This window comes from Haemaphysalis longicornis, unplaced genomic scaffold (assembly GCF_048455015.1).
Source record: "Haemaphysalis longicornis isolate Haplotype H1 unplaced genomic scaffold, Haemaphysalis longicornis Haplotype H1 scaffold_1, whole genome shotgun sequence".
NCBI classification, from domain to species: domain Eukaryota; kingdom Metazoa; phylum Arthropoda; class Arachnida; order Ixodida; family Ixodidae; genus Haemaphysalis; species Haemaphysalis longicornis.
This window is the reverse complement of record NW_027526203.1, coordinates 396,758,878-396,778,877: the sequence shown is the minus strand read 5'-3', so window position 1 is coordinate 396,778,877 and position 20,000 is coordinate 396,758,878. Positions and strand designations below refer to the sequence as shown.

General features: G+C 49.3%; 1 protein-coding gene and 1 long non-coding RNA gene across 4 annotated transcripts in view; one reads left to right on the top strand and one right to left on the bottom strand.

Moving 5' to 3' along the window:
- The window catches only part of LOC144155342 (uncharacterized), a 217,029-nt gene that overhangs the window by 133,694 nt on the left and 63,335 nt on the right, over nt 1-20,000 (bottom strand). For all 3 annotated transcript variants that reach the window (XM_077686707.1, XM_077686709.1, XM_077686708.1), the window contains exon 4: nt 10,980-11,087. In XM_077686707.1, the coding sequence (XP_077542833.1) occupies nt 10,980-11,087 (108 nt within the window). The remainder of the gene's footprint in view (nt 1-10,979; nt 11,088-20,000) is intronic.
- LOC144155343 (uncharacterized) overlaps nt 5,309-20,000 on the top strand; it is a 65,023-nt gene continuing 50,331 nt past the window's right edge. The window contains exon 1 of the long non-coding RNA XR_013319557.1: nt 5,309-5,351. This is a non-coding gene — a long non-coding RNA (uncharacterized LOC144155343). The remainder of the gene's footprint in view (nt 5,352-20,000) is intronic.

Here is a 20,000-nt window from a genome sequence, read left to right as displayed (position 1 = left end):
AGAGGCACAGCTCTCCGCGCTACACGGCACGCTGCGTGTGCGGGTAGTATCTTGCTCATCGAGATGTGTTCCTCGATTTGTCGAAACCTGGCGAGAGAAGCGGATCGTTTGCTGCACTTTAGCCGGTGGCATCGGGTTATGATAGGTTAGGATAGCCGTGCAAAAAGAAGCTGTTTGAAGTCTTACCCCACTGCCCGTAATGTCTGAACATACAAGTTAATCTGTTTCAGTATGACTACAACGAAGTACTTTTGGCGCTGGATGCCAGAGGTGCTTTATGATTCCTGCTGTCCTGGTTGTACTTTCGCGAAATCACCGCGATTTAGCATAGTCCTTACAGCTGCCGTTGGTGTAGCGACGATCGCACACCCTAAGACAATGCTGTAGTTCAGCTTCTCCACAATCCACTCGAATGACCAGTATATGCGGTGAACACTGAGATTTTTGGCGAATGACAATGTCGAGCACGTGATTTGACTCGAAGGTTCAGTCTGCCCTTTGAAAATGTTTTGACTTGTTGCTTCCGTTCGGTCTGCCTTGTGGTATCACGCGATGCAAGCATGACGTTCTGCATTGCGGTCACAGCAGTGCTTGTGAAGTCGAAAAATCTGCACGTTGATGTCATTCGCAAAACTTGCTTTGTTAGCGACTTGAATTTGTCACTCGACTTCCTTGTGGTGCAGTTAAAGTTGAGTTCGAGGGCTGTAGAGAGCTAAACACAAAAAATATAAACCACCGGCAGTCAGACTCGACTCTATCGTTCATCTTTTTTTTTTTCGATCCAGTTACTTTTTACAGAACTGCACCTCTCAAAACAGTAACTGTATGCTCAAAGGGTTTTTATCTGCGCTAATTAACCTGCACATCGCTTGTATACCGCTTACACGTTTAATGGCATCGCAATGCCCTAAGTTGTAATGCAAACAAACATGAGCGCGCGAGAAGCAGCTCAGAAATGCACCGCCAAGCTCCGCGCTGTGCACATCAAAGTTATGCGTGATGACCCGACCACTAGGCTCGCCGCAGTGACTCAGCGGCCGAGGCGTTGTCCTGCTGAGTTTACTGAGGATGCGGGTTCAATGCCGGCCGGGGTGGCTGCTTTTCTGATGGAGGCGAAAAGCAATAACACCCGTGTGTCGAGATTTCGGCGCACGTTAAAGATTCCCAGGTGGACAAAGTTAATCTGGAGCCCTCCACTACGGCGCGTCTCGTAGCTGAGGTATAGTTTGGGCGCTTTGAACACCATCATATTATTTATTATTTTGTAACCCAAGAGGCGAGCTTCACACCGAGAACGCTCCCGCTGGCTGTACTCCCTTTCATAAACTCGTACTGTGTTAACTGATGTTTTCTTTCGTTTGTGTGGATGCTTTGTTCGCCCGCCATGTGATAGGTCTCGCATGACGCTCGCGGAGGCCGCGTGCAAAAGGGAAGGCACGCGTTTCCGTGAGATCGCGATTGGGAATGAATCGGCCAGGTCGCGTGTGCCTTGGCTATTGCGGTCGAGTCTGGTGTCGTGCGTGACTGGGCGACGCTACCCGCGGGACCTGTGCGGCCGCTGGGCTGGAGATCCCGTTTAGCGCAGGGAAGAGTTGCGCGGCCGCCTGACAGCTGCCGCGCGGCGCATGCGATGCCGCCACCGCCGACGCAGACGCTGCGCACATCACGGAAGCGCCCGGCGTTCGTTCCGAGTCCCACGGCAGGGGTCGCAGCGGGCGTGCGAGCTTCGCAATAAACATTTAGGCGCGGCCCAGTTACGGTAAGGAATATTAGCTTCCGCTGATTAAATATCTTTGTGCATAGGGTCCCGTGAGCTTTCTTTTCTATTTTTCGTTCGTATATTTTTCGTTCCTGCAAATACTACACAATTTTTTTTACTTTAATAATTCAGGATTCAGATGTCGCGGTGTTCGGTTTACAAGTTCATTTGTAAGGTGGCATGACTTTCTGATTACTTAATTGTTAATGTCGTCCTCTTTGTATCGGGGTAATGAGGTGCGTCACTTCAGAAAAAAAAAACTGGTGTATTTAACTGCTTTTTGGGCGCTACTATTGGCTGCCAGTTCAAATTAAATTTTGTCCGCACGAGGTGGTAGGGGTCCTACGTCATATTTCCATGTCTGCTCTTCCTCCACCAGCTTCTTCCAATCAGTGGCAACCTCAGAAAGTTTCATTGATCTTCGGCGCCGGGCTTGGGAACCAGCTACCGCGCGCCTTTTTTCCCTTCCTTTTTTAGGAAGAGTACTTATAGATATTTTTCCTTTTCTTCCTGTCGAGATAACGTGTACAAAATTTACTTATACCTTTATATATATATATATATATATATATATTGTAACGTGGCAGCAGAGCAAATGACTCGAACCATGGTTGAAGATGAAGCGGTGTATTAAACGGTAGAAGGATCTATGTACAGTATATACATGGCGGCCATTAAAGAGCCAACGCAGGGTCCACCAGCACTTTCTTCGTCGTCGTCTTCACGGGCGATGTGGGGTATTGTCCACGTACATGTCCCGTGACATTACCCCCCGGTCGAAGGCGACCGTCCCGGTCGAAGCTGCACCGCGGTGATAATGGTGAAGAAGCAGATGAGCAATTTGGGAAAACACATGTCGGGCAGCGTGTCCCACCCACCTTCGTCGTCGTCGCAGGTGCCCGCGCGTGACAATACACACCGCTGTCGTATTATTCGTATTTGCTTGCGCAACATACCTCCTCCTCGAAGGCGAGTGCCGCGGTCGAGTACGCAGTAGCACGATGAGCTCAGTGAAAATGAACGATGTGATGAGAGTATACAGGGAAGAAGCTCTTGCCAACACAGATGTAAGTGAAGGGTTGGTGAGCAAAGTCACGCAGCAGCAACGTCTGCAAAGCAACGATGAACCGGTGAGGGCTTGGAACCACGTCGGACCACAAGGCTGGGGGCACGTCATCGTCGTCTCGTCACATGTCGTCGGGTCTTGGCGGGTCTGGGTCGGCTCGTCACGGGCTGGGGACACGGGGCGGGGGGATGTCGTCGAGTGCTTCTAGCGGCGGGGCTGGGGCTGCCCGACGCGGTTCACACACCCTCGATGATTCCGCCGATGCTGATGAGGTGCGAAGCTGGGGACAGGACGGGGATGACGAACCCGCACTCTCCACCAAATGTAACGTGGCAGCAGAGCAAATGACTCGAACCATGGTTGAAGATGAAGCGGTGTATTAAACGGTAGAAGGATCTATGTACAGTATATACATGGCGGCCATTAAAGAGCCAACGCAGGGTCCACCAGCACTTTCTTCGTCGTCGTCTTCACGGGCGATGTGGGGTATTGTCCACGTACATGTCCCGTGACATATATATATATATATATATATATATATATATATATATATATATATATATATATATATATATATATATATATATATATATATATAATCACATCGGTGCGGAGGCACTATTGTTGCCTATGCACCCCCTGTCGTCCGGAATTAAATATTAGATTTCTCTACGACAGTGATTCCAACGTTATTTTAGTCCCCCTTGCAGCCTTGTTTGTAGCCTACGCTCTCTGTGATACCTTTAAACCGCCGTTATGAAGGCGAATATTTCCCTAGCATGGATTTGGATGGATACTAAAGCATTTCAAGGCAAAGTGCAGAGTCGTCTGTTTCCTTTCCCCAGACCACACGGGCCCAATCATCTTGCGTATACAGTAGACTCTCGATAAACGGAACTTCAAGGGACCGGAAAAATTAGTTCCGTTTAACAGGAGTTTCGTTTACTGAAAGAGATGTTCCGTGCAAATTTATGTGCGTACAGAAAATTATGTTCTAAGGGCATTTCATGGAACTCTAACCACTAGAAAGTGACTGTAGCTGATAGTTTTCAGAAAGCAAAAAAACTACAAGAAGCGTAGGCAAAGCATTCACAAAGTTGATTTGGCAACAATGAACCGCTGTGCACTACAAAATGCGTCAATTATTTTTGTTTGATTCCTTGCAACTGCATCTTCACGGAGGCTAGAGGCCTCAACTTCGCGAGTGCCTACGAGCCACCGAATTTAGAAGACGGCAACGTGGTAATGAAGGACGAATAGCACAACGATGGCACGAGCGAGGCGACAGGAGGTGAGCCCTGTAGCCTCGGCGTCTAGAATCGAGACCGAACGACTGGAACAAGAACTGCGATGTTGCATTCATTTCGCTAACACGGCTAACCACTTACGAGACGAGGCTTACGAGGCCAACAAGGCTAAAACAGCCTGGAGGAAGAAAAAAAAAACAAGAACGAAACAGCCGGAACCGTAAAAAGCTTATTCTCATGCCTCGCCAGGAGCATATCAGAAGGGAAAAGTATACGGGGAATCTGAGGTCGCATTTGCCCTTTATGGTATATTATTGGTTCGTTCAGCAGGACTGACTGGGGCAGCCAGCGCTATTTTATTGGCGTTGGGTGTTACCTTATTGTAAATATGATCCCATATTAAAAAAAAAGGTACAACGGCCAACCGGGAGGTAATTTTAGTCAGTATAAATATACAGAGAGAATAAAAAAAACATTGCAAGAAAACAGTAAGATTAGCCAGGGAATTGTCCGGTTGGCTGCCCTACACATGAAGAATGTAAAATAGGGTTGAAAGAAAAGAAATTGTAGAAAAGAAAAGAAGAATGAGAAGAAAAGTAAGAACCAAATGCAAGCATGGACAAAAAAAAAGAAAAAAAGGAGGCAAAAAATTCTCCGTCGCATGCCCCCGCGCGAGGGACACGAGTAAATGCAGAGCATTGGGGTCGTTTACGTGGCGTAGGGTTGGTGGTGGTGGTGGTGGTAGTTGTTGGTGGTAGTTGTTGGTGGTAGTTGTTGGTGGTGGTAGTTGGGTTTGAGAGAGAGAGAGAGAGAGAGAGAGAGAGAGAGAGAGAGAGAGAGAGAGAGAGAGAGAGAGAGAGAGAGACGTAAGTAGGTAACGTCAACTCGACGAACGGAAGAGAAGAGAGCGCAGGAGTTGACTGGAGTGGAGCCCGCGCCAACCCGCTTTATAGGGGGTGGTTGTATTGCGGTAACGTTTAGTGTTTGGGGGGTTGGTGCTATCACGTGTACACCACGCAGGTATCACGCCGCTAGCACGCCACTGAGTCGCCAACGCACGCCGCTGACGACGTAGTTTGAATGAGTCAAGGATATAAGGCGCGTTCGTAGCCTTTGATTCTGTGTCGTTTTGTGGCGCAGTGGGTAGAGCACCATGTACCTTCGGTTCCACCCGCAGGGTCGTGGGATCGAAACCAGGCGCCGGTAACTGTTATTTCTTTTTCTTTTTATAGTTTAGGGGGAGGCTGGCTGCTGCGGACGCCGACGCACGGGTGACATCGTGAGTTATACAAATGCTCTGCATTGAAAATTTCTAATACAGTCTTTCAGAGAAGCCTCAGGCCTTCGAAAATGTAAGGTTTGTCAGCACTTGATTCAAGCATCTAGTATCCACTATGCACTCAGAGCAGACGGTGTCTCCAGGCTGGTCAGATATTTCAAAACCACAACGATTTCCCGCCTAATAGATTGTCTCCTGAACAGGGGACGAGAGTAAGCCGACTGAACAACCGCGCACAGTGGCTCACTCGATGCGTTAATCTCCGGGAGCGCAGATCACGCTTCCGTGGACGCTTTGTTTACGACTTCCTTGGTAGCTGTCAGGGGAGCGATGTCGGCGGCAGTTAGAACGGGGGGGCAGGGCCAGCCGCATTATCAGACGGATCACGAACAGTGACAGACATGCATTGGGCCGTGAGGTACTGCGTCGTTGAAATCGCCTATTGCGTTGTCGTCTTTTTCGCCCGTAGCAGCGGATGTGTGGAGGGGGGTCTCGCACCGTTTGCTTAAGGAGTGAGAGTTCCCGCGTGAGGTGTGGCCCGTGGGCAGCCACCCTTCGAAGAGGCGTCGTGAGAGAATGGGTTGCTGCGTGCGCCTTTCTCATAAGGGGCCGCACATTTCGCGCAGACCGTTTCTTTTCGGCAGACTCAACTGACGTGACGAATTCTCGAGCGTTTGTGGCACTGCCGCGGCTTTGGTAAAAATTGGCGAACCCCGCGCCGAAAGTGGCCGACCTTGACACACGAGAGGCCATATGGATTCACCCTTGAAAACGAGCTTGACACATCGCGCCTCGTCCAAGTGAGGTACTTATGAAACTTGAACTCCATCAGCCGGTTTCCCAAGTATTTGTTGAGCCTGGTCGCTATTGTTGACGTCCACGCAGTAGGTTGCGTCCACCGCCATTTCCGTTTCCGAAGACACGTGGCAGAACACTTTTACGCGGCCAATTTCAGTTGATGCCGCAGAAGCTCCAGTGCATTTCTGTGCTCTACATATACCGCTGAACATTCTTATTGGGGTTGGCCGGATCAACGCCGCTCGGCGAAATACAGATAGAGGCGTTTTGCTCACGCTGTACTTGGCAAAATGCGCGTCAACCGCAATCGCCTTAAATTTTTTTTTTACGGAGCCCCAGTAACGAACTTTTAGATTGCACACTCGTGGAAAAAAAAAGGCAAAATGCCGAAGTTGTTGGCTGAACCAGGATGGAGTCCGAAATTGTGTTTAGGAAGTTGGCGCTGGTGCTGCGAGTGCGGGGTAATGTTTTCATTCATAATCATAAGCTACTTCCTCTTTTTACAAATTTAGCTTCTTTGGGGCCAGGTTGTCAACGGTGAATTTATTTCTAGACTGTTTTTAAAGAGAGCTGGATGAAGCGTTAGTATCAAGAGATGCGGTTTGAGTTCCCCATGCTTTCTGACCAGGAGAAATAAAATATCCCTTGAGGAAGAAATCACATGCTTCGGTACAGTGGCGTACGCAGGGTTTTGCTACGGAGGGGTTAGGGGGGGGGACTGAAAAATTGAGAAAATAATAACAAAAAAAAATTACCAAACAATATTAATAACACACAAAATTAATAAATAATAACAAAAACAACAAACCCAAAAAACAAAATAATGGCTCGTGGTAGATCCAGCCTTGGCAATCACCCCCGTCCGAAAATTTCGGGGTAGGGGGGCGCTGCGGCACCCTCTCTCCCCTCCCCCCTGCGTACTCCAGTGCTTCGATGCCAATTGGCTTGGGAAAGCCGTCTTTACTAAAAGCCCAGTATTGGGTATTTGGAACCATTTTTAATATATTCATCGAATATTCAGTACGGACAACGTGATGTAGAGAAAGCCATTTCTTCTAAACCAAAGTATCCACCATCAAAGCCGGGGGGAGACGCGTTTACTTGGGTCAGTACATCACTCCCGAGTTCCCGCGAATAATTGAAAGTCCTTCCCGCAACACCGTGCACCGTTCGGGGTAGCATAGGGATTAGCCTACTCCACCCGATGCTTCCTCCCACATTTTGGTCTGGTTGGTCACGTGACCTTGTTAAACACGCAACGGGCGTTTAATGCATAAAAAGAGAGCCGTCCTGGGATGAGCATTGTCTACATCCTGAATCATCGCTTTGTCGCTCAGCATGCCGCCGGGCTGAACGCGAGCAGCGCCTAATGAGAGGACAGCGCGCTGAGAACAGCCAAGCATTAAATATTGGATGAGGCTAAAAAAAAAATTAAAAAAAAAGAGACCAGAGTGAAGGGTGGAGCGCAGATTCTGCCCCTGCCCATGAGCCACAATCGCTGCTAACTTCGACACCGCGCGGACAGCGATGGAGCGAGGCGCGTGTCACGGTTGCAGCCGTTGCCGTGGGATGGCGCTACGCGTGATCGGTGCCACGCGGCCGGATCAGGAAGCGCGATCGGGCACGTGACCTGGACGTTCGCTCCCTTCTGGCAGCAGAGTCAGGGAGAAGCGGCATCGCGTGCGCCTAATTACGAACAGTACGCTTCGCATGACGAATGGAGCCATTGGCCATCCCTGGCCGTTTCGTTTTCTCTCTTTTTTTGCGCTGTTGCCGCCGTTTTGTGTTTTCGGATGAGCTTTTTCGCTGGCGCTCTCGCGTGGGGCCTTCTCCTGGGCGGTGTCTCCGCGTGACATACACGGTTCGGCGCACTTTGCACTGATGCTCTTTTCAGGGTGAACACTCGCTTCTGGGCGCCGCCTTTTAATAGTTATTTTTGTGTTTGTGCGCTCTACTTTAAACTTGAGTATGATATCGGGATTTGCTTTTTTTTCTCTTAACGAGCCACCGCTGATAGCACGGACCGAGCTATTTGCACGAAGAACGTTCTCCTCACTGCGGGGGTGACATGGTGTCGCTAGCGGGCGGCCTGTAAATGAGTTGTAAAAGGGAACAGAGACATCTATGCGTCGGGGGTACCCAAAATCGTTTAGGTTGCTAGTATTACTAGTTATTTTATCGGCAGGGAGAGGAGAAACTAGTCTTTCACTTTGTGCCAGCCTTGCTTAAAATGTAGTTTCGCAGCTCCGAATTTTTTTATCGAGTAATTAAACGGTAAAAGATCATTTGTAAATTTATAAAGACGCGATTGCTGAAGGCACGAATGCAAGAAATTTCTTGGCTGCTCATACCATTGACAAGCCAAGCTGCGTGCGGTTTTTGATCAGCCTCGACAGCATGACTTTTAAGAGACTTCGCTTCTCCCTTCAGTCTCCCTTCAGTCTCCCTTCGGTCGTACGACACGCGGGTTCCCCACGCACCGCGAATTCATGGGGCTGAACTTAGTTCTTGTCATGGGTTTTGACGCCACATGGCGCGGGAGTGACGTCATGACAAGATGTTATTCTCATTTCCAGCATGGCATCCCGGGACCACACATGACCACAGGTGTCTTCCTGTGGTCATGTGTGGTCACACGTTATCACGTGGCGGACAGGGCCATGTGCGTTACGGATACACGGATAGCGACGTGCAGGTTTAATTTGCACGCGTGGACATTGTTTGGTTTGCAGTGAAGTCAGCTTGCACCGCAAAGTTGGCTTTGCCGCAAAGTGCTTTTTTCTTGCCTCAAGCAAGTTTATTGAAGCGTTTTCGCGCTTCTGATCAGCATGCAATGAATGAAGCTAACTTCCAGGCGTCTGTAAAGGTAGTGGCGACAATTACGAACGACTACATTAGCTTTACGCTCAACCTGTTGCTTCAACGACGACGACGACGACGGAAATGACAATGATGGCTTAGCTTCTCGGCCAACTCTTCACCCAGCGATAAAGACAACAATAGCGACGACAATGACCGTTATTTTTTGACTCAGGATGACAATTGCGAATATCCTTTGAATCGATCCTATGAACAGCTCCGCTGTAAAGTTATTCTATAGCACACAATCAACACAATGACCATTGGGTTTTGGATGGTCAGAATGCTAAAAAAATTACCCAGTGTTTGGCTGCACCAACCGTGAAATGCCATGCGAAAGCTCATTTTCTTGAACTAAATTAGCCATTTTCTTGCACCATGGTGGGGCGTTTTTAGGCCGCTTTTCGACCTGTTAGTGAAATGTTTTGCAGCCGCAAAGCATGTGAGCATGGGCACGTGCCGTGAGCGCATGCGTGGGCATGGGTCTAAGAGCAGATGTCCTTGCTGGTCTTGGACAAGCCCTCTTCGACCGTCTCCAACGTGGATATGCGTTGTGCGTGTGGTCACGGGTCTGGCGCTACAAGTTCCCTTCTTAGACATTTCAGACGACGATGCCTATTCTCTTTTTTTATAGTTATTTCCCAAATGCGCAAGCGTGCGATGTTACCCACAAGGTGAGGCGGCAGCGTATGTAGCAACGCACGCCGAGCAGACATCGCATCCAAGGATTTACTGGTAGAGAACAGCCAGCCGGCATGGCATTATCAGCTAGGCATCGGCTTCGCTATCGGGAGCACCCACGTATGTCACATGCTGCGGTAGAGTTTTTTCTTGTTGTTGTTGCTGTTTTCACGAGTTCAGAAGATGCTTAATATTAATACAAAGGTGAAATCCAGTTTGCTAAGCTATAGTAGTGTTTAAACATTAAAGTGTCAAGGAACGACCACACATGGGCTACTACAGATTTTAGCGTGAGCAGAAGGATTTCGCAAAAGATTTCAGACATCATGTCATATATCACTGCTGGGTGATGTGTAAACACTGGAGATGGTGAGTACACTGTCTCTTCGTCCATTTTCCATGGCTCTACAACAACTGGCGGATTTCTCGAAGACTATTTTTGAGAATCGGCGGGTCGATTAAAGAAGGACCACAGGTGCACATGTGGCTGGACACATTGACGGGAACACATGAAAAACGCGGGAGAGAAAGCCCAGCAGGGGGAGTGAAAACAGCCGGCGTGTTTCAACTGCGAGAAAACAGGGTGTTTCGTCGCGAGCTGCAAAAAATCTTGAAGAAACGCGAGGAATTCTCCGATTGTGCGTAAGAATGCCGGCCTCGTCCTTCGCACTTACGAAAAGCTACTAGGCCTTCCTACGCCGCTCATTTAAGTTGTGCTACTTTACGTGAGCCTTTTTATCCTGTGTTTTTCACTGCTTTATTTAGCATCTCTTCGACGTCGTTTATAACCAAAACAGCACATCTTTCTTAATGAGTTGGCTTCAATGCATTACGCAAAATCAGTCTGGGAAAGCCACGTTTACAAAGTCCATGTCACTTGTTGGATGAGCCTGACTGCTATACACCAAGCCAATTTAAAGTCGGTTTTACTTCTAAACACAAATTCGTTCCGGAGGAAACATCGATGTGTGCGCAAGAAAGCAATCATGAATATGAATGCCATGGGTAGTGTTATTGATACAAACGTACTGCGGTATACGTTGCGGACGGACGTACGATTTTTCCAAGGACATATCCCTAGAATGCTTACTCATTAAAAACAGCGCTGACAATAAACAAACCCACGCGACGGTGGTGTCCTGTGGATATTCCCAAAGGAAGTTGCGATGTTTTCTATTTTATTATTGCCTATTCAGACGAGCATTATTTTAAAATAGAAATTGATAGCGTCGACCTACCCCTATACAAGTGTTGTACGGGGTAGGAGATCGCGAAGGCACGTGCACTTACCGTCCTTGGTCAGCCGCAAGGGGTGCGTGTCGAGTGTGGACGCGTAGGCCTTCGCCGCCGTCCGGCTTCCAACGCCATCACCGTTGGCGCCTCCCGCTGTGCCGCCGCCTGCGAACAAGCGGGCGCACGACCCTGGTCATCGCCTGCGTGCCTAGCTCGTGGTATACAAGCTTAAGTGAGGACTCTCAAGGGAAGCGCACGGGAGGCCTACAGTTCGACTGAACATTTAACCTGAAATGCTAGGCTAGCATTCGGTAGTCTCAATACGGATCCCGCATTCGAAGCCACACAACTTCATTCGCTTAATTCGCTCTCTTAATGCCAGTTATTAAGCATTTGGGTCCGTAGTGGCGAGGCAGATTACCCAGACAGAAGCAATCCTACGGACTGGCCTCTCGCGAGGCAAGTGGACAGATCAAATACGCCAGAAAACGTTCGCTTACGAGGTTATAAAATGGGTCTGCGACTAGCGAGATACTACAGGTGGTGTCAGACATACGGTATTTTGCTCAAGTCAGAGTTCAGCAGACCCAGTGCAATTTATGGGAGTACTCTGGCTCAAAGAAAACCGCAGATTTCATATGCCCTGGCCAGACAGAACCTTCCAAATGCCAGTTTCCTGACCAGCTCGGCGAAGATGCTTGCACCCCGTGCAGCAACGCTCTGCGGTGCGGCAAAGAGGGCTCCGCGCGCCATGGCAGTGTACTTGCTTGCCGGTGCATCGATGCAGTTATTTTTATTGTAGCGTGAGCTACCCTGGCTGGGGTTGAGCAGTTTCGTGTGGCTCCTGGAGAGCCGTGCTGCGCATGCGCGAGGAGCAGTGACGTCTCACGGCGCACAGCTGGCGCGCCGGAGCCGTCGCGACTGGATTGGATTAGATTAAATTTGATTAAATTGGATTTGATTTGATTGGATTGGATTGTAAATTGTTTTAGCAGCAGTAAGCATGATAATAAGGTCATCCTAGACAACAAGGAAACCAAAGAATAACCAGCTGAAGCTTAGCTCATGCTACGTATATCCTGGCATAGCCGAGCTAAGCCACTGCTATTTTTTTTGTCCCCAGTCACTGCTTCATGCTTGTTGCTTTGTTTTCTTCGTTCCTTCCTTCCCTGCATTATTTCCCTAAAATACATCTCCTGTGGGAGTGAATGATTATGGCTAATTAAAGAAAAAAAACATTTGTAATTGGTTGATCGGCTTTCTGCGTTTAATAATTGATAGACCAGTCTGTTCCATAGAAGAACAGGCAATTATTCTATCTCTGAGTGTAACGTATGGCTCTCATCAATAAGAATCTGTCTGTACGTACAATATGACGCACGTTAAAGACCCCCGAGTGGTCTAGATTAATCCGTTGCTTTCGACTACGTCGCGCTTCATATATCTATAGCCGAGAGAGGGGTGGCGTCATTCTTTTCTGCCACCCGCCATGCACGAGTGCCCAATATGTAGTTTCATGTATTTTATGTAACCTACCAGTATGTTGATGGCGTTTTTGGCGATGTGAACAATGCTTATGTCGTCCTGACACCTTTTCCCGTCGCTTTTCTGTAAATATCTTTGCCTACTATTCGGTTTCTCAGGGTCACCATGTAGTGCATTCATTTTAAAACGCAGCCTTACTTAAAACGTTCAATGAAGGTTAGCACTATCTTCCGAATAAAATAAATATCAAACCGTAGAACAGCCGGAGCAGAGACTGAATATTTACAAAATGCCGCCTAACCCATTATAAGCTCTACTGACAATTTGTGAGGACTTGTACGCCTTATTTTCCAAGCCACATTTCTGTTCACAATTTTATGACTTAAAGCAATAAGAACGGAGCTCGGGTGAGTTGAACAGTTCCCCAGGATTCTCAACCCTAGTCGTTTTATATACTGCAGTGACTGCTATTTAAACGGACACTGTTGAGCGCATCTCAAGCAATACATACGTATCGCATACACTGACACATTCTGATGCCTAAGAAGACTTGCACACTACATTTGTATTGAAATTCGTTTTAGCCAACAGTGAAACCAACATGCCGCTCCACGTGGATTTCGGTGAACGGAACCAGTGCCCGGCCAGCATGTGTTCTTTACGGGACGGTTTACTGCCATTCGCCGCACAAAGCTCCATGCTCTGACGCACAAGTATGGCGCTGGTGTCCAGCCTATGTTTACAAACGATCCTCGTCTTGTAAAGATGCCAGACGCGCACATACCGCAGGTCACGTGCGGCCCATAGTCGCCTCGCATCCCTTAAACGCCGGGAGCTTACGGTGCGCAGGGACCTCTCGGCGATCCCGCACGTCCCACAAGGGCGCTCGTTTAGCCAACACGCGACACGTTGTCGGCGATGATGTGCACGCGGCGGCTGCCAGGACCGTATTATCTACGCGGCAAATAAATTCACTCCGCACGCGGAACGATAACTCACGCGCTAGCCAGGGAAAAAGGGGAAGAGCGAGCAGTGTACAAGTGGGGCAGCAGAGCTTCCCAAGGAGGAAGAAAGGAATCGCTGCGAACCCGCAGCACTCCCCGGCCGATCAGTTTCGGCCGAGGGGGGGGACAAGAGTCGCGCGCGGCATGTCGTTACGCGTTCCCCCGTGCACGCCGCGACAGGGTCCATTGGCGCGACACTTGGAGGGCACAATCGAGCGTTGTCGACTTCCAGTTGAGTTCCCACGAGACCAGCGCTCAAAAGCGGAACCCCGTAACGAGAGGTCGGCTCCCCCTCCGCAGCGCTATGGACGCTGTGCCCTGCCACCGCTGCCGGGACGCGCGGCAATTACGGCCACCCGCGCGGCGCCGACACGCTGACTCCGATCGTGGCAAGCGCAGCCAGCCTCCTCAGCGATGGCAGTTGAATGAGGAGTCGATGGCTCTGTGACCCGGCGTCTAGCTCGGCGCTTTCGCTTTCCCTGGCAGTGAGCGATGATCTCGGGCTCTTTTAGCGCCACCGCGCTCGCATGGCACGGACCTCTTGGGATCCTTCAACATCTCGAGGCCGTGCAGAGATTCAAGGGATGACTCTAGATCGACCGATACGCGACGTGCATGTTTCGGCAAGCGTTAACCGTGCCGTGCGCGATGCTTTATTTTGCACGCAGCTCTGTGAATAGTGGCAAGCACGTGGACGCCGTCTCGGTGTCGTGCAAAAGGCGCCAGTGCTCGATTGCGAAGCGGGCTTTTGTTTTAGATGCGACTGCATCTTATTCACTTGCCTTGTCCCTCCATACGGCGTTGTTGTCCGTCCACACCCCTCCCCCTACACTATATTAAAAAAAATAATAGTTAGCGGCGCCCGGTTTCGATCCCACGACCCTGTGGGCGGAACGCGAGGTACATGGTGCTCTTCCCACTGCGCCACAAAACCGAGACAGAATCAAATGCTACGAACGCGCCTTATATCATTGACTCATTCAAACTACGTCAAGAAGCTACTGATACAACGTATGATGGGGCAATGATTAACACTTGCAATAAAAGAAAAGAAGCTCCCACTTACAGCAACAATGATGGAGTAAAGGTCGTTGCGACAGCGAAGCCCCAAGCATACCACTTAGAAAGATTGACCAAGATTGGCCAATAAAACATAATAATAATCATAAAACATAATAATCATACGCGTTCCCGACACGTTTCACGCGATTTCAGAATCAGTCCAACGGAAACACCAAGTGAACCCCACGATGCGTCGCATCTACACAGGGTTCCCCTCGCGGAGAGGTGGGCGCAATTTTTCTTTTTTGCCGAGGTGACAATCCGTTGCTGTTCTTCTGGGTGCTGTCTTGGAAGCTTGCAACGGAAACCTGAATACATTGCACGTTCTTTACGCACTAGAAAGGCGATCTGAGTTGTTCGTAGTTTTAGAGCGAAAGCTCTACTGTGCTACATCTTCCAAGGTCATTCATCACCTCGTAATGAACTTCAGCTGCCGGCACGAAAGCTGCGCCTTTCCCATCGCTTCGATCGCTCCGAGATTCGCAGCTGCGACGCCACGCCTTTCGCTCACCGGCAGCTCAGCCGTCTGCGCATGCGGGTGAGCGCAAAGCAACCTCGCACCCTTACGAGGGTTTACCGACTGTTATGAGAAAACACTGTGCTGACTGAGTTTACAGGAACGAATACCAGAGAAACACACGATGCACGCACATGAAAGCGCTGCTTCGCCGGCGTGCGGTCGCTCAGCCTCGATGGCGCGACGGCTCGGCTGCCTGTGCGTCCCCTTCAGCGCAAGCGAAAGGATGAATCCAATCATCTCGCCAATCATGAACCCTCTCCTTAGTCGTCTCGAAGCCACTACCCTCCGAAGGCTACAAACTAACTCTTACCCCCACCGTACACTCCTTCACAAAATGTACCCTACCCAATACTAGGCGACCTGTGCCTACTGCCCATCCCCTGGCACCCTATACCACCTGGTATGGGAATGCCAGCAATCCCCGTCTTTATCTCCAATCCCAAACCCTACTTACGAGCAGTGGGCGGACCGGCTGACCAGCTCGGACCTTGCGGCGCAACAAGAAGTCGTCGCTAGAGCCCGGGCAGCCAGCCAGGACCAGGGCATCCCGGACTAAGGTTGCCCCCCACCGGGCTGGTGCCCCTTCCATCTAGCACCAAATTTGCTCGTTTTTATTAAACGTTTATTTCTCTCTCTCATCCAGTAGTCAGAGATAGACGGCAGGTGGTGAAATCTCAAGCATAATGCAAATTTTCACGAAACACTGCATGCATATTGTTTGCTCTTGCTCCTGATAACTAGGTTTAGAAGTATTAAACCTGGGCCATTTTTTCCTTTCGCCTCCTTTATTTCTTGCGCCTCCTGTATTTCGCCTCCTGAGTTAACATGTTGCCCCCGAAAAAAGGTTACTTGGAATGCATTCAACGCAAAGTGCAGTAATTACGGGGGGGAGTTAGTCTGCCACCTTCACGGCTGTATTTATGAGGGCTAGAGCTTAGAGGGACAGAGAACAGACACAATAACGACAGGCAGAGGACGGACACATGTCTGTAATAAGTGGCGGTCCTGCGTCTGTGCTTTTTGAATAGTTTAAGTACCTTGTGAGCCTCAGGGAACTTAATCTGTGAGGATACAAAGCCGGCAATTGAATGTTGATTCAACAGGTGCACGACCAAGCGCCACAGTACTCACTAACATATTAACTCTATAAGTTTACACGAATGCGACAAAAGTATTAGTCAGTTGTCTGTTCCGAAAATAGCGAAATCGGTAAGACCGCATAAAAACGCCAATTTGTTGCATTTCTCAAATCTGTGTTCCAAGCGTGCCCGCACAGCGTGCCCGCTTGCCAGCCTGCTGGGAGCTTGTAGCCATTCTCAAGGGTTCACAACGGTCAGCATAGACTCGAAATAATTCGCGACGGACCACTGCGAAGCAATGAACGGCATCCAAAAAAACTCCCAATGGCAGACTAGACGGTCCAACTCACGCGCGGCCAGTTAAACGGAACAGGTCTCCCAAAGGTATCGAGAAGGTTCGAATGTAGGTCCAAGAGTGGCTGGACAGCTGTTTTCCTTTGAAGCATTTTGATAGGCAAACCAAACTTGGCAGCTATATCCAATATTATATAAAAAATATATGCCGTGTTAAGAATGGGGTATTAGATCCCTGACGTCAACGAAAAAACACGGTTGGAAGAATCGCCAGGTGCTTATTAAGAAACTCCAATGGTGTCATTGTTAAGAAAATAAGAAAAAAAAAACGCGATGACAAGTTGCGTAGATTTGAATATATAAATCAATTACGGCACGTGTATGGGGATGGAGAGCAAACATTACGGGGATATTGATGTGCAAACTTTTTTGAAAGTAAAGGCAATGGGCCAAATATTCATTCATGTCATATGCCTTATAAATCCTGTTGAGGAGTTGCAAAAGGGAACCATTAATGGTTACTATCTGTCAGATCTTAGGGATGTACCCTGGGTGGGAGTAATCGTGGACCACGAAATACTAGGATTCTCTGTGCCAACACGTCGCCTTTCACTCACCGGGCCCGTTAGGTGCAGGCACCGCGGAAGTTACGCTTCCCCCGAATGCTTGAAAATGGCGACGTTGATACACTTTCTAGCTCATAGGCCGCCTTATCATGCCTGTGATATTAAAAGTGAAAGATGTTTACAGCAGGGCTCGGGAGATATCATTCTTGAGCTTGCCAACACCTCCCCCTGAATGGAAAGCAAAATTCGCAGGGTTCTTCTAAGTTGGAATCAAACGAGTTCCCACTGTACGTAGAAATGGGAATCCATATCACGTCATGATGCTAAGCATCCTTTCTCGATGTAGCGCCATGCCTGAAGCGTTGTGCACGCCACTTGACTCGATGAAAAGCGACCGTAAAAAAATTTCCCCGCATTTCCCAGAGGGGGAGAATGTGAAAGTGCGAATGCACGGTTGTCGGCCCGCTTGCGGCGCTTGCGCTCGGCCCCCGCAGCCCACCGACTCGCCGCCTTCTCTTCCATCTCTTCCATCGGGTTTGTAGTATCACGTGTACACCACGCAGTTATCAAGCCGATATAACGCCGCTGAGTCGCCATCGCACGCCGCTGACGACGTAGTTTGAATGCGTTAAAGATATAAGGCGCGTTACTGACACTGATATCAGCGTCGCGTCCGTGGCTTATTCGGTAGAGCGTCGGGCTGCGGCCCGCAAAGTCCTCGGATCGAAACCTGGCGCCGGATGCTGTTTCTTTTTTAAATATAGAGGAGCACTGCGGACGCCGCCGCCGCCGCCGGCGGTGGATGGTTTGGGGTCGCTTATAAAGTGCATTCGCACTTAAAACGGCGTAGCTTTAACACTTCTAAACATAGTTATCACGAGCCAAACCAAAGACTATGCACCGTCAAAGTGGGCGTTTGCCTGAGAAATCGCAGCCTGCAGTCCAGTTACATCTACTGGATGATTGGATTCATCTTTTTCCTCGCGCTGAAGAACAAGCACAGACAGCTCAGCCGCACGCCATCTATGGCGAGACTGAGGAACCAAGAGCTGGCAAAGCAGCAGGCCAAGCAGCGGTTGGTGTGGTCTCTAAATCCGTGCAGTGTTTTCATACATCAGTCATTAAGCCCTCGCCCTAGTCACGTGATCGCTTGCGCTGAACCGCACGCACAGACGGCCCAGCCGCCGCTGGGCGTTAATGCGAAGGTGAAGCAGCCGTTTCAACCTTAGCGTATACGCCCATGCACTGCAGCGGTGAAGCTTGGAATAAGCGAAGCGCTAAGAAAGGCGCAGCTTGCGCCGCCGGTGGCTGAAGATTATTGCGACGCAATGCATGACCTTGAAAATTGTGGCGTAGTAGAGCTTTCGCTCTAAATACAAAATTTGCAAGTTGTCCACCACATTCAAAGAAAAAAAGAGAGTCGAAAGACAGTCGCTGCAACCAGACATGACTCTCGTTTACTATTTACGCGTTTTCAACTTCGTTGCTAGAGAATGGAGTCCCATTGTGACCTGCCTTCCCTCCCATTTGATCACAAAGGAAGTCGCGAGTGATCCCAAACAGGAAGAGGCATGCTTTCACATACACTACCTTCTGTATTACTACTGTCACGCAGTGAAGGAGGAATCGAGGTTCTTGTAGAAATTGGCGTTTATTGGAGCGAACTTGTGCAACGCGATAAACTCCAGCAGCGTATAAGCAGTTATAACGAAGTGACGTGCACGGACGATTGTCAGCGAATCGAATGCCACGGCGTTTGCCCTGCGAGCATTTATCCCTCTGCGTATTCTTTCCGGAACCAACGATTTAGATCGAGAACACTGGCGATCAAAGAAGCACATTCTAGTCTAGTCACGACAAGGTGAAACACTCTCCCTATAAAAAAAAATTGGCCGCGTATCTGCTCCTTTCGTTGCAAATGTCGTCAAAAGACGATAGTCTTTATCGACTTTTGTCAAGTAAATGCCTCCCTTCGCTTTCCCCGCTCACCTCTCATGTTGTTCCTCTTGCGTCGCGCTCCTCCCAAGGTAAGGACGCCAAAGGTTTGCTTAAATCATTTTAAATTTTCCGCGTTCCACTGCTCCAAACCGGGTGTCCCGATGCCAACGCTGCCGTACGGCGAAGACGCGCGTGAATCGAGGCGCCCTACTTCAACGTTTATAGAACCGCGTTTCCCTACTCCACTTGCGTTGCAAGCAGAACGTGGAACCTATCTGGTGGAAACTTTCGTAACTGTTGCCGGTTGATTTCGTAAAATGATTGATTGATTGTGGGGTTTAACGCGCCGACGCAACGCAGGCGATGAGGCGCGCCGTAGTGGAGGGCTCCGGATTAATTTTGACCACCTGGGGATCTTTATCGTGCGCCGAAATCTCGTACACACGGGCGTTTTTGCTTTTCGCCTCCATCAGAAAAGCGGCCGCCGCGGTCGGGAATCGAACCCGCGACCTTGTGCTCAGCAGCGCAACGCCTTAGCCACTGAGCCACCGCGGCGGGTGGTTTTCGTAAAATGGCGCCAGAAGCTATAGTGGCGCGGGCGACAGCTGGCGACTGCGGAGTGAATTTTTTTTCTGCAGTTGATGAAGTATTTAATTTCTCAAAAATCAAGCATGTATGATTGTTTATAAAAGAACACTGCAAATATCACTTCTGTATTAATTTCTTGTCTTATATTTGCGTAATGTCTTGTTCTTCTTCAACAATGTTGACAAGTATGAACATTACACCGGACTTAGACGGGTACATTTAGCTGTGACTATATAAGACTTGCGCAGGCATTGTTTTACTTTGGCCGGGTGGCTGAATCGAGTCACAGACAGACAGACGGACACACAGACATACAGACAGACCAAAATTTCTGTGTTTAAGGTACAGAACATCCTCCACGGCCACTGAGCTAGCAGCTGTCAGAGCAGCACTTCTTTACATAAGCGGAAGTCCTGCTCGGCGGTGGGTAATTCTTTCCGATTCCCGGCCAGCCTTGGAACTACTAAATAAACCGCCTGATTGTCGCACTCAACTTGTCTGCGATATGAATGAAATGTTTTCAAGTTCGGGCGCGAAGGACA